At 48.3% G+C, this 12,855-nt stretch overlaps 6 protein-coding genes across 6 annotated transcripts; 3 read left to right on the top strand and 3 right to left on the bottom strand.

The window, feature by feature from the left end:
* Positions 1-27: 27 nt before the first annotated feature.
* On the bottom strand, positions 28-1,241 carry AFUA_2G13025 (uncharacterized protein). The gene has a single exon (XM_750541.2). It carries the CDS (start codon positions 1,054-1,056, stop codon positions 208-210), a length of 849 nt encoding a protein of 282 aa, XP_755634.1. The 5' UTR covers positions 1,057-1,241; the 3' UTR covers positions 28-207.
* A 1,966-nt stretch (positions 1,242-3,207) lies between these two features.
* AFUA_2G13020 (uncharacterized protein) lies at positions 3,208-5,018 on the top strand. Its single transcript, XM_077804179.1, has 4 exons — positions 3,208-3,813; positions 3,873-3,877; positions 3,972-4,070; positions 4,160-5,018. Exons 1-4 carry the CDS (start codon positions 3,681-3,683, stop codon positions 4,865-4,867), a joined length of 945 nt encoding a protein of 314 aa, XP_077660341.1. The 5' UTR covers positions 3,208-3,680; the 3' UTR covers positions 4,868-5,018.
* Positions 5,019-5,239: 221 nt separating this feature from the next.
* Positions 5,240-6,297, bottom strand: AFUA_2G13010 (cytochrome c oxidase subunit VIb). The gene is made up of 6 exons (XM_077804178.1): positions 6,076-6,297; positions 6,002-6,004; positions 5,859-5,889; positions 5,719-5,800; positions 5,587-5,650; positions 5,240-5,531 (listed from the first exon to the last, which is right to left on the bottom strand). Exons 1-6 carry the CDS (start codon positions 6,140-6,142, stop codon positions 5,500-5,502), a joined length of 279 nt encoding a protein of 92 aa, XP_077660340.1. The 5' UTR covers positions 6,143-6,297; the 3' UTR covers positions 5,240-5,499.
* Positions 6,298-6,326: 29 nt separating this feature from the next.
* AFUA_2G13000 (uncharacterized protein) lies at positions 6,327-7,050 on the top strand (the record flags this gene model as incomplete). Its single annotated transcript, XM_750538.2, has 4 exons — positions 6,327-6,543; positions 6,716-6,778; positions 6,846-6,858; positions 6,951-7,050. 4 exons carry the CDS (start codon positions 6,327-6,329, stop codon positions 7,048-7,050), a joined length of 393 nt encoding a protein of 130 aa, XP_755631.2.
* A 258-nt stretch (positions 7,051-7,308) lies between these two features.
* AFUA_2G12990 (RNA-binding protein) lies at positions 7,309-7,964 on the bottom strand (the record flags this gene model as incomplete). Its single annotated transcript, XM_750537.2, has 2 exons — positions 7,503-7,964; positions 7,309-7,446 (listed from the first exon to the last, which is right to left on the bottom strand). Exons 1-2 carry the CDS (start codon positions 7,821-7,823, stop codon positions 7,309-7,311), a joined length of 459 nt encoding a protein of 152 aa, XP_755630.1. The 5' UTR covers positions 7,824-7,964.
* Positions 7,965-8,062: 98 nt separating this feature from the next.
* On the top strand, positions 8,063-12,697 carry sec31 (putative protein transport protein (SEC31)). Its single transcript, XM_750536.2, has 9 exons — positions 8,063-8,167; positions 8,238-8,513; positions 8,582-8,698; positions 8,757-8,862; positions 8,917-9,150; positions 9,203-9,289; positions 9,353-12,047; positions 12,099-12,397; positions 12,456-12,697. The coding sequence occupies exons 2-9, from the start codon at positions 8,305-8,307 to the stop codon at positions 12,498-12,500; spliced, it is 3,792 nt and encodes a 1,263-aa protein (XP_755629.1). The 5' UTR covers positions 8,063-8,167; positions 8,238-8,304; the 3' UTR covers positions 12,501-12,697.
* The last annotated feature ends 158 nt before the right edge of the window (positions 12,698-12,855 follow it).

The raw sequence follows: 12,855 nt of genomic DNA, 5'->3' as shown, positions 1-12,855 counted from the left end.
TTCCATTATTCATGTAGATGGCTCTCGCTGCGTAATTACAAGTTTATCTTAAATGTGGACTTCGAATGATTATATGTTCTACAGGATCGTTCATCTCATCAACCTTGCCCAGATGCTGGTAGGGGTCAAGAATATATAGTTTGCACAAAGCAAGTTATGGTCAAACTGCCTGAACATTATGGTAACTGTGCCTAAGTATTAATGATCTCAAGTCATCACGACCTCGCGATACATTATATCAGTTCTCAAGGTATATTTGACCCCTCGAAATACTGGGTCCCCATCATGAAGCAAGTGGTACTGGTGAAAGACCAACGCTGACCCTGTCTTAGGAAACCCTTGAACTATACCACATCCTTCCTTATGACTCGTACTGAAGGATGTTGTTCCTCCTAGAAGCTTACCCTCAGGATTCATATTGACATTGGCCTCAGGACCTATCTCGGCCTTCTTACTCACTTGCATCAACTCTTGCGGACCCTGCTCTCCATCGCCGTTAAGATACAGATGCAGAGTATAAAAGGACTCCTCTTCCTCCTCATCCGGTGTGATGTAGTTTGAATCCCAGTGAGGGCGAAAGTATTCACCACCCACGTATCCCAGGAACCGCAGTTTTTCATTCAGCCGCGAGAGCCTGCATGCCTTGCCTCGTCCGCCGAGACCGGGCACGAGCGGCTGATTGTGGATGTGATCAACCCCTTCTTTCTTCATGAATGGCATCAGTCGAGCGAGCAATTTGTCTGCTAACTCAGGGGTATCGACAATGACACTCTCACACTTGCGCTGATCTGTGGCAAGTATTTGTCCCGCGCCTCCGGTGTTAATCATCGCGCGATCCCATCTTGGAGTACCAGAAGTATCCTCGACAGTCGAGGCTTCTGCAATGCGAAGCAGCTGTTTGCATTCTTCTTCCTCCGTCCGGAGGTTGTCGATAGCGACAGCATTATAATCCTTGTACTGAGGGAGTGGGGGATCTGTACTGAGAAAACTGATCTGCCGAACAGTGGCATTGGCCGAAGCCTTGTAGAATCTCGGCGATGATATGTCCCATTTCATCGAGTTTGTTCGTACCTACTTCGGAGTATTCCTTGAGCCGTACGTAGTATGGTTCTGAGATAACTCGGGATTTGCTCGGACAGCTTCTCGAATAGACTTATGTACTTTGGTTCTCGAGGTGCAATGAATAAATGTGGGAGGAACTCTACGTTCAATTCCATTTCCCATAACAATCTTGACATTGTAGAATCAAAGCCAGTCATTGTAGGCGATGAAAGTCCTGTACTTGTGATGCCAGCCCCATACGTCAGATACAGTAAAACCTCGTTATAACGAGTCTTGATATAATGAGAACCTCAATATAACAAGCGCAACCCCTTGCCTTAATTATTTTCCTATATAAATAATAAGATCCCTCGCTACAGCGAGTCTTGTTAATTTTCCCTAGCTTCCTATATAAAATCTCATTATATCAAGGGGCTCCCTTAGCTAATATGCCACAAAGGAAGTCTATCTTAACCTCCTAGAAGGTTGCTCTATATGCTTGAAAACACCTCTATCTAAAGGCAAAACAGAAAGAGCTTTAAGAATGGTTTAAGGATACCTATAATTATACTCTTTCATCTAGTCTTATCTCTGATATTTTATCCTGTAAATATAATTACCTTAATACTAATTCCCTCCCTTCCCATAATGCAAAGTGCTAATACTATGAGAACTAGCTAGAGCTAGAGAACGCCTTATTTAAGTAGATTATATATGTGGAGGGACAAATATCTATCTCTGCAGAGATTATATAATAAAAGGCTTAGTTTTTCTAGGAGAAGATCTACCTAGGGTAAGAGATACTGACTTTTAGTAATAGCTAGCTTTATAACTTTCAAGTAAGGAGGTCAGTAAGATGGCATTAATAATATAGAGAAGAGGGAAGTGTTTCTGCTTAGGTAGATTAGGAGATACTTAAGATTAAACAGGTCTTAAGTGCTTATAGCCTTAAGGGCTAGTTTAATTGTGATAAAACTGGTCTCTTTTAGAAGAAGACTCCTATGTAAAGTCTTTCAATATATTAACTTCTAGGTTAAAAGAAAGATAAAGCATAGATAACTACCCTCTTTTACTGTAATGTAGATAGCTCTGAGAAGCTACTATTATAGTTTATTAGTATAGCAAAGAATCTATGAGCTTTCTAAGCTGCTAGTATTAATATACGGAATCTAAACCTTATATAGTAGAGTAATTAGAAAGCTTAGATTATAACACTAATCTTTACAGAATTCCTTTGTTAGTTTAATAGATAAATAAGTAGTTAAAATATTATCCTTCTTATAGATAACTTCTCTGCTCATTAAGCTGCTATAGCAGAGATTTAATCTAGTAATTATCTACTATAGAATACTCTTATTATCTAGCTTCCTGTGAACTCTACAAGCTGATATTAGCCTCTTAATTAAGGGATTATCTTCTGCTAGAAGTCATACTAGAAATAATACTAGATTTACTTTATCCTTTAAGAATTTAAGCTTAATTATAATCTAATTACCTTAATAAATATTCTAAGAGTAATTCGATAGGGAATCTAGAGCTAGGAATTTAATCTTTCTAGATAGGTAATCCAGAACTGCTTTAGAAAGGCTCTATATTCTTAACTATTATATTAAGAGCCTGTTAATCCAGCAGTTCTGGATGATATAGAGAAAGTATTCTCTCTTCTTAAGGTCTCTACACCTATCTAGGACCTAATAGATATTAATATATTCCTTAACCTAGTAGAGGAAGCTATCTAGGATACTCCTGATAATATTAACAGCTAAATTCTAGCTTAGTATAGGCCAGAGCTTAATAATAATTTTAAGGGGGAGCTTAAGGTTCTACTATAAATATCACTTAATAAGGCTCTGGAAGCATTAAGAAAGCTTTATTTATATAAGGAATAACAGGAGGAGGGTGTTTCAACCCTTATATATAAGCTAGATAAGCATGAGTATATCCTTTTAGGTCAAAAAGTAAGCCTGTAGACTTAGTGGGATATTTAAAGCTATTTTACAGGTTAAATATATATATCCTTAATATAACAAGAACCTCCCTATAACAAGAAAATTGGTCTGTCTGGAATATCTTGTTATAACGAGGTTTTACTGTATAGATCATAGTACTCTAGTTGGTGGCCACTGTCCTTATCCGAGATGTCAGATTACAACGTCGCTTTTACCAGTACTTTGCAGTCGCGCAAAGCATTCCTATGCCTTAGATGGCTAACTAATCACTTGATAAAATTCCTAACAGATTTAGGTGTCCCTATCGTCTCGATTCAAAAGTATGACCGACATCGACCGATTATCGCCTTGTGTTTCGATTATTACAGCTTCTTCCCGATTGAAATACAGTAATATTACTTGTTATTACATCGAACATGAATGACACCCTCTCAAACCGAGACTCTGATTGGCTGAGAGGGCCCGGGATCGGTTGGCATTGCCGAAGCACGCATGGGCTCGGAGGCTTGATCTATCGCCGACTCAGAATTTATCTAAGGCCCCCTCTGGCTGACAGATGGTAGTCTTACGAATTACGACTTATCGCGGCCATTAATTAACATTGCTGTCTCGGTGATAGGGCACCACTACTCTCCGCTCTTCTTTTTCTTTTTGATCTATGGCTGGAATGTCCACACCTTGTTGATCAAGATGGCTGGAAGTGGAAAGTTGGAGGAATCTCAGCAGGCCGCGAGGGCTGCTGTAAAAAAAGTGCATTATCCTTTTTGGTTTGGTGGTTCTGCATCATGCTTTGCTGCAATGGTCACGCATCCTTTGGATCTTGGTGAGTATATTTCGCATTGGCTCGTTTGAAGTATTCTTTGACTGACATTGAACTTGCAGTAAAGGTATACCTCCTTGTAGTCTACGCGCAACGCTCGTCTCATCCGTCCCTTTCCACTTTGTGTACACAACGCTGATCGATGCGCCGATGAACTACAGGTTCGCTTGCAAACACGTGGGCCAGGAGCGCCTACGTCGATGATTGGAACATTTGGTCATATTCTCAAGCATAGTGGAGTCCTGGGGTTGTACAGTGGGGTATGTACAATATCTGCATGGATCGTGATTAGGAAGACGCAAAGAAGAAAGTATCCATGGATCTCGCTCACATCTGTGCCCTTTTGTAGCTGTCTGCGGCCATCCTCCGCCAAATAACCTACTCTACCACCCGCTTTGGAATCTATGAAGAGCTCAAATCCCGCTTCACCTCGTCCTCGTCACCACCCGGACTTCCCACCCTCGTTGGAATCGCCTGCGCCTCAGGCTTCATTGGCGGCTTTGCAGGAAACCCGGCCGACGTCCTAAACGTGCGCATGCAGCACGATGCGGCACTCCCCCCGGCCCAACGGCGCAACTACAAGCATGCACTCCACGGGTTGATACAGATGACTCGCACCGAGGGCGCGGCAAGTCTCTTCCGCGGCGTGTGGCCTAATTCAACCCGTGCCGTCTTGATGACAGCCTCGCAACTTGCCTCGTACGATACCTTCAAGCGTCTCTGTCTCGAGAAGCTGGGAATGTCGGACAACCTCGTCACGCATTTCACCGCGTCCCTGATGGCCGGATTCGTGGCCACAACCGTCTGCAGTCCCGTCGATGTCATCAAAACCCGCGTGATGACCGCATCACCGGCGCAGACCCAGGGCCACACTCTCCTGGGCTTGTTGCGTGATATCTACCGCAAGGAGGGTTTCGCGTGGGCCTTCCGCGGCTGGGTGCCTAGCTTTGTCCGGCTGGGTCCTCATACCATTGCTACCTTTGTCTTCTTGGAAGAACATAAGAAGCTCTACCGAGTGTTGAAAGGAATTTCGGGGGATAACACCATCAAAGTATAGACTTTTCATCTTTTCGCAGCATATTGTTTTTGAGGGCTCGTTTCTACATAGACTTCACGTACATGGCATCTGGCGAAAAATATTGGGAGGGCAAAAGTTGTGTTCAATGCTGTACATAATCATATATATGTCCATGTCTTGTCATTTCGCTAGTTGTGTCTTCTACCTGACGATACTGGCAGTGGTTGCGGTGCGTTGGACGCCCTCACTGAGATACCTTCAAACACTGTCTTGAGACTTGACTAGCTACCTCTATGTGCGAGAGAGAGGGAAAGGATAACTGAACTCTACTTGTATTTAGCGACCGCCACTGTAAGAAAATAATTTTTATCGCCAGAGGAAATTATATATGTCAAAGGGGAAAAAAAGGATTACAACTTCACCGTCATTGTTGGAAAAGCACAGAGGATACGATGTTGGCTATAGGCTTGATACACAGGTGTGTTACCTTGGAAGTTAAAAAATTGCACACAGAAGGCTCTCCAACTAGGACAAGCCTATATACATCGATTTCTTTGGCTCCCTCGAAAACGACCTCACAAAGAAGAGGATTTGTATTCCCGGTCTGATTGCGTAGAGTACATTTTTGACACCAAAATATTCAACAGCTAATCGACAAGGACTAAAATCATCTACTCAAGACGAGCAGGGAAGTTTCCAGCCTCTGTAATATGCAATACGTTAGACCACGTTTCTCCCAAGGAAAGAAAAGTACGCACCGCGTTGGTTATCCCATCTGTCAGTCCAGGCCTTGGGGCACAGGGAGCGGTAAGCGTGGTAGAACTGTGATGCACGAATCAGGCATTAATCCTATTTGGTTTTTATTTTACTCCAGCAATTGAAATAATTACCTGGCGGCATGGACGGAAATCCTCGCCCTTGGCGTTGATACACTTGTGGTAGTCAACGTAGTTCTGCCAGCAGTGCTTGGTCCTGAGGCTGGTATTAGCAATTGTGTCAAAGCCGGTGTTCATAGAAGAACAAGACGTACTGGTTCTGCTGGGGGAAGCGAGCGTCATAGCCTGTCGTGGCATCACAAATGGTCAGTATCATACGAGGTACCAGCAGCGACGAAACCTGGACCAAAGCGGCACAACAGGCGAGCAAATAATCATTATCCTAGATTCAACGTACCAGCTGCAAGTAAAGTTAGCAATTGAGCTTTATTCGAGGCCATTGGCCATGCAGACAGCTTGGGATGGACTCACCTGTCACGAACTTGAAGGGCTTGGTCTCCATGGGCTCATCGGGATCGGCTTCAGGAATGGCACCCATTTTGAATAAGTGAGGTTAAATAAACCTTTGCACTGGTTATGGAAAACGGAGACGTAGTGTGGAGGGTGGGAGGGGAGGAATGTCGTTCGGAGAAGGAAGATGGGGAGGTTTGCGCCGGTGGAGTGGAATGATCCCGTGAAGCTGTGAAGCCGGAAGTGACCGCGGGCGGTCTAGCGAGCCACTCATGCGGCAAGATTTCCTAAACACCCGAACCAGCCCAGTCCAAGTGCTGCTTCCTTCGAAACGTCCCGTCCTGAGCTTCCGCCACCACATCCGGTCTTCTCATCCCACCACCACCACTACGACTACTCTTTCCACCAGGCATCGCTCTCGCCATCGCCATGTACCCTACTCGTGCTCTGAGGATGCAGGCCTCTCGGCCTTTTGCTTTCCCTCTTCCTGTAAGTCTCCAGTTTATTGCGACTCGGTCGAAAAAAAAAGGCTTGGCAGACCACAGATGCTAATGGTCGTCTACAGAAGGAGAACCAGAGCGGTATGACGCGCCTTACGAGACGCAATTGAAGCAGCAATTGCTGTACTTAACGAACTATGATTATACTAATTGATCGGTAGCTCACACCATCTCTCAGCGTCTGCGGACCCTGAAGAGAGTTCCCCCGGAACTGATTCCCCTCGGTACGTTGCTAGTCTGGAGTTGATCGCTTTATTTGCACTCCTCTAACCCCTGTTGCGATTCGAATAGGTATTGTCCTTAGGTATGTTGACACCGCGCTGTTTCTATCTATAAGAGACATGAGTTTCCCACCTGCCAACCCCATCAACCCCCCAACTGACGCAATTGTTACAGTGTTGCCGTCGGCGCTGCTATCTACTCTAGCACCCGCAAGCTCATGACCGACAAGACTCTGCGTCTCTCCCGCAATAAGCCCGAGGACCGCGAACACTAAGCATGTACCAGCACGTTTGATTGATTTTCAATGAACATTTCGTTCCGTCTGTCCGTTTGTCGAGGACCTGTATTATTCACAGACGTGATTTGTCGCAGCAGAGAAAATTGAAGTCGATTGTTTGAGCGTCGAAAGCGCGTGTTTATAGTACGGCTTTGACCCAAGAGGGGGAGTTTGTTGTTGGAGTAGTATCGCAACTTTACTGTTGTCTTGCTTCCTTGTGCCTTCAAATCTCGTGGGGTATCATGTAGAACAAACTCATTCTGGCTTCGGGCCAGCGACATCCAGCTCTTCTAATCCCTGCATGGGATCAGGAGCGCCTTGGCTTGCTGCTCTGGCCTCCGCTGCTGCCATCTTATCCTCCTCACTGACTGCGTATTTGGCCAAATATCCTTCCTGTACATCCGTAGTTAGCTACAACGTCCGTGTAAGATCGGATCAAAGTGATCTACCTGCTCCCAAATAGCTGTCTTGCTTCCCAGTCCCTCGTTGCTTTCCTTCTGCGGCTTCGCGGCGGCGACCTTTATTGTACGGCCATACAGCTCGCTTCCATCCATATTGTCAATCGCTTCTGCAGCGTCCTCAGGCAAGTCGAACTCCACATATCCAAAGCCGCGATGGAGATCGCCTGAGTTGGGCACATCAGGCTTAGGTAGCGTAATATCAACGACTTCGCCAAATGGGACGAATGCCTCGGCCAGTGTCTGCACGGTAACGGCCTGGTCGAGACCCCCCACATAGACAGTACATTTTAGGCGAGCCTTTTCGCTCATAGTGTAGCCGATCAAAAACTTTGATGAGACTGATTATTGAGCCATATGAGAACCGTCAGAGAATGAGCGAACAGGCCTTGCGTCACGATCGCCTGGTTGATATCTGTTCCTCCCTCCCCCAGGTAGATTTCTTTGCCTGGGCCCTTCAGTGGCATGAATGATGTCACGTGCATCCGCAGATGTTTTGGCGAGGTCCCGATGGAGCTTAGCGTCACTCCCCCGGTCCCCCTCCAGAAGGACACTTGGTTGCTTGAGCCCAAGGCATCGGATCGTTCAGGTCTCGATCACCTCTTAACCTATAAGCTCCTTTCCGTTTACTGATAAAGGAGGGGACTTTTGCTTCTGTGAGCTTGACTTACCCCCAATTCTTTCGCTCCATCTTTTTCTTTGTCGTTTAATGATTGTCATCGTCAGACGGTTCTGAGTCTGATCCTCCCCTAAGCTATACCTACCTGTCATCCCGCACCTCTTACTTTCCAGCATGGTGCGTCTGAGGGAGATCCCCCGGACGGCCACCTTCGCCTGGTCCCCTGGTGCAGCATCCCCATTGATTGCTACCGGAACTCGGGCCGGCGCCGTCGATGTCGATTTCTCAAATGAAACATGTCTTGAGCTTTGGGATCTTGGATTGAGTAGCCAAGATGCCAGTCAGGAGCTGCAGCCCATTGCCAAAATTGGCACTGATTCTGGGTATGATCCTTCTATCACCTAATTTTTGGCCTTCATTGCACAGAAAGACTGACAATTATCGTTCGTAGATTTAACGACCTGGCATGGACAGATTACGAGGACAACTCAAGGGGGGTGATCGCTGGTGCACTGGAGAACGGCTCCTTGGATCTATGGGATGCGGACAAGCTGATCAACGGTTCGAGGTTCGTCCGTAGACAAAACCCCCCGGCCATGATGAATTGGCTGACAGATTACAAGCAGTGACGCTGTCATTTCGAGAATGACCAAACATTCAGGGGCTATCAAGGCGTTGCAGTTCAATCCCAAGCACTCGAATTTGTTAGCAACTGGTGGCGCAAAGGGAGAGGTAATTATTTTGACCGACTTATTGCTCATATTATGGTAAGGCTCACTACTGCAGCTCTACATCTCCGATCTCAACAATATCACGAACCCGTACCGACTCGGAAGCGCCGCTGCCCGCGCTGACGATATTGAATGCTTGGACTGGAATAAGAAGGTCGCACACATCCTGGTCACGGGTAGCAGTGCTGGCTTTGTCACTGTCTGGGATGTCAAGACGAGGAAGGAGAGCTTGACCCTGAACAACATGGGCCGGAAAGCTGTTAGCGCAGTGGCGTGGGATCCGGAGAAGGTGAGACTGAACAAAATCAACAGTAGCTGATTTTATCTCTGACTTTGGGCAGCCCACAAAACTCATTACTTCAACACCACTGGAGTCCGATCCTCTTATCTACGTTTGGGATCTCCGCAATTCCCATGCCCCAGAACGGGTGAGCTCCGAGTTCCCCTATTCCTCCATAGGCAATAGTACCAATATGATTAACACTATCTAGACCCTTAAAGGACACGAATCGGGCGTGTTATCGCTTTCCTGGTGCCCTCAGGACCCCGACCTACTTCTCTCCTCCGGCAAGGACAACCGCACTCTCTGCTGGAACCCTCAGACGGGACAAGCTTACGGAGAATTTCCGGTCGTCACGAACTGGACTTTCCAGACTCGCTGGAATCCACACAATCCGAACTTCTTTGCCACCGCCTCGTTCGATGGGAGAATTTCGATACAGACAGTTCAAAACACCCGTACTGATACTGCTCGGGCTATCGCTGATCAGAACCAAGCTCTCGACGGCGCGGATTTCTTCGCGAAGGCACAGACGCAACCCCAGGTGTCGAATTTCTCGCTCCCGAAGGCCCCCAAGTGGCTCGAAAGACCTTGCGGCGCGTCTTTTGGCTTCGGTGGCAGAGTGATTTCGGTCAGCCTAATCGAGAAGGGCAAGCGTGCATCGAAGATTAAGATCACTCCGTTCGAGGTTGACGAGACTGTCGCAAAATCTACGGAGACGTTTGAGAATGCCCTCAAGGAGGGTGACCTTCGGAGCATCTGCGAAACCAGAGCTTCTCAGGCTGCGAGTGACGAGGAGAAGGCTGACTGGAAGGTCATTGAGGCCTTGATTTCAGAAAACCCTCGCAAGAGTTTGATCGAGTATCTCGGGTTCCAGGATCAAGACGACGAAACTGCTGATAAACTGGCCCAGCTTGGCCTGAATAAGGAAGAAGACGAGGTGAACGGAAAGTCGGCCAAGGAATCCCGCGGGTCGGGAGCCAAGAAGCACAAGCGCCTGCAGTCGATGTTTGATGCGAACCCTGAAGCTGACAACTTCCTGTCCGATTTAGCTGCATCGAAGGGAGCCAAGACCAACAACCCATTCCAGATCTTCAATGGCTCTGAGACCGAAGCAGACAAGGGCATTACTCGAGCTTTGCTTCTGGGAAACTTTGAAAAGGCACTCGATGTGGCTTTGAAAGAGGACCGCATGTCAGACGCGTTCATGATTGCAATCTGTGGGGGCCAGAAGTGCATCGAGAAGGCGCAGGAGCATTACTTCTCGAAGCAAACCGATGGGCCGAACTACATCCGCTTGCTTGCATCCATTGTTGGCAAAAACCTCTGGGATGTCGTGCACAATGCCGACCTGTCTAACTGGAGGGAAGTCATGGCTGCGCTTTGCACATTTGCCGATGACAATGAATTTGCCGATCTCTGCGAGGCCCTTGGTGACCGCCTGGAAGAGCAGATTCGAAACACCAAAGACAAGAGCCTCCGCAAGGACGCCTCTTTCTGCTTCCTAGCTGGATCCAAACTCGAGAAGGTCGTTGCTATCTGGATCGAGGAGCTTCGTGAGAACGAGCAGAGGAGCATTGAGACAGCTACAGACGACACTTCCTTCTCAATCCACGTTCGTGCTCTGCAGAGTCTGATCGAGAAGGTCACCATCTTCCGCCAAGTTACCAACTTTCAAGATACGGAACGTACCAAGGACGCCGACTGGAAACTCAGCATGCTCTATGACAAGTATATCGAGTACGCCGATGTCGTGGCCACTCACGGACGACTGCAAGTTGCCCAGAAGTACCTCGACCTTGTCCCTGAGAAGCACCCTGAAGCCGAGATCGCTAGGAACCGCATCAAGCTGGCAATGAGGCACGCTACACCTCAGCGCTCACAACAAACTGTTCCCACCACCAGGACACCCGTCAACAAGCCCTTGCCACAAGCCAGCATGTACCCTGCGCAGCCCGCCTTCTCTGCACCTGCCGCTGCTCCCGCAGCTGCAACTACTGCTCCCCGGAATCCTTATGCTCCCCCAACGGCTGCTACGACGCAGCCCGTAAATCCTTATACTCCTCCCAGCGCAGCTGCGACCCAGCCGCAGACAAGCAACTCATATGCACCAATTGGCGGTGGAGGTTATACTCCCGCAGGATATCAGCCTCCCCAGCCGCCAACTTATGGTACTCAGCCGCTTGGCGGCTCCGTTCCACCACCCCCTCGCGCTTCCAACCAATCTCCTGCCACTGTGACCACATACACCACAGCGACGAATCTGCCAGCTTGGAACGACTTGCCGGAGGGCTTCACAAAACCTCCAACCTCCCGCAGGGGAACATCCGCCACTGCCGCGGCAACTATCAGCTCGCCTTTCCCCAACCAGTCTCCAACCCTTTCTCAGGGTCCGCCACCACCTGGAGCCCCGCCTACTCAGCGCGCCCCTTCAGTCCCTCCTCCACCAAAGGGCACGGCTCCTCCTCCCCGAGTGACCTCGCCACCTACTAACCCACCAGGCCCTTCATCCGCGGCCAACCCCTACGCTTCCTTGCCTCAGTCCCCTCCAATGGGCTCAACCATGGGCGTTCCTCCCCCTCCGTCAATTCCTCGGGGGCCATCTCCCTACAACGCCCCACCTTCGATGCCACCACCGTCGAACAGGTATGCACCTAGCCCGGCAACTCAAGCAGCAAGCCCGCAACTCTCCACTAGAGCGCCTGTTCCTCCTCCACCGCATGCAGCTGCTTCACCCTATACTTCACAGCCAGGATCGCATCCTCCGCCAGCAAATCCTTATGCTCCTAGCACGCCACCACCAAGTCAATTGCCGATGCAGCAGGCGCCGCCGCCCCAGGCTACATCCTCGAGGCCAAGCACCGCTTCGTCGCAACGGAAGGCTGCTCCCGCTCCTCCTAAGTACCGTAAGTCATTTCTACTTCTTGATTCCCATTCGTAGTTCTGACTTTGATAAGCTCCCGGCGACCGCTCCCACATCCCCGCAGACGCCATGCCTATTTACGAGATCCTCTCCGCCGACATGCAGCGCGTGAAGTCTCGAGCGCCATCCTCCTTCAAAGCGCAGGTTGAAGACGCGGAACGCAGGTTGAATATTCTGTTCGACCATCTGAACAATGAGGATCTGCTCAAGCCTAACACTGTCGCCGACATGGCGGAGCTTGCTCGGGCTATTCAGGCACGCGATTACGAGACGGCCAAAACCATCCACATAGATATCATGACGAACAGGACGGAGGAATGCGGTAACTGGATGGTAAGTCGATTTCTGATCGATCCTGCTTCGTTCACTTATGCTAACTTTGGGTCACTAGGTTGGTGTCAAGCGTTTGATTAGTATGAGCCGGGCCACGCCTTGATGAGTTGATTATTGGGGATGTAGGATGCAATGTGGTCATGAGTTGTTTGTATAGTGATTGGCGTTGTCGCCACCTCCCCTAGCTAGTCGTGGATTCTCCGCTCTAGACAGGTTTTGGTCGGGATATCTTCACACGTCTATGTTACAGTAATGTTCCTGCTACTTTCTTATCCGCCGTATTACTATAGTTCAAGAGAGCAAGAAGAGGCAAGGAAAAATGACTTAGACTTTGGCTTTGATCTAGACGATTTCTCTCTACGGAGAACACTCTCTTTAAACCAACTTGAATTGACAATGCTAGATTTCAGAGATAGGTATACACGGCCATGCAGTTTGCAAGTGACTGCTTATCTTTG

This window comes from Aspergillus fumigatus, chromosome 2 (assembly GCF_000002655.1).
Source record: "Aspergillus fumigatus Af293 chromosome 2, whole genome shotgun sequence".
NCBI classification, from domain to species: domain Eukaryota; kingdom Fungi; phylum Ascomycota; class Eurotiomycetes; order Eurotiales; family Aspergillaceae; genus Aspergillus; species Aspergillus fumigatus.
The sequence above is the reverse complement of the archived record's forward strand: the minus strand, read 5'-3'. Positions and strand labels throughout refer to the sequence as shown.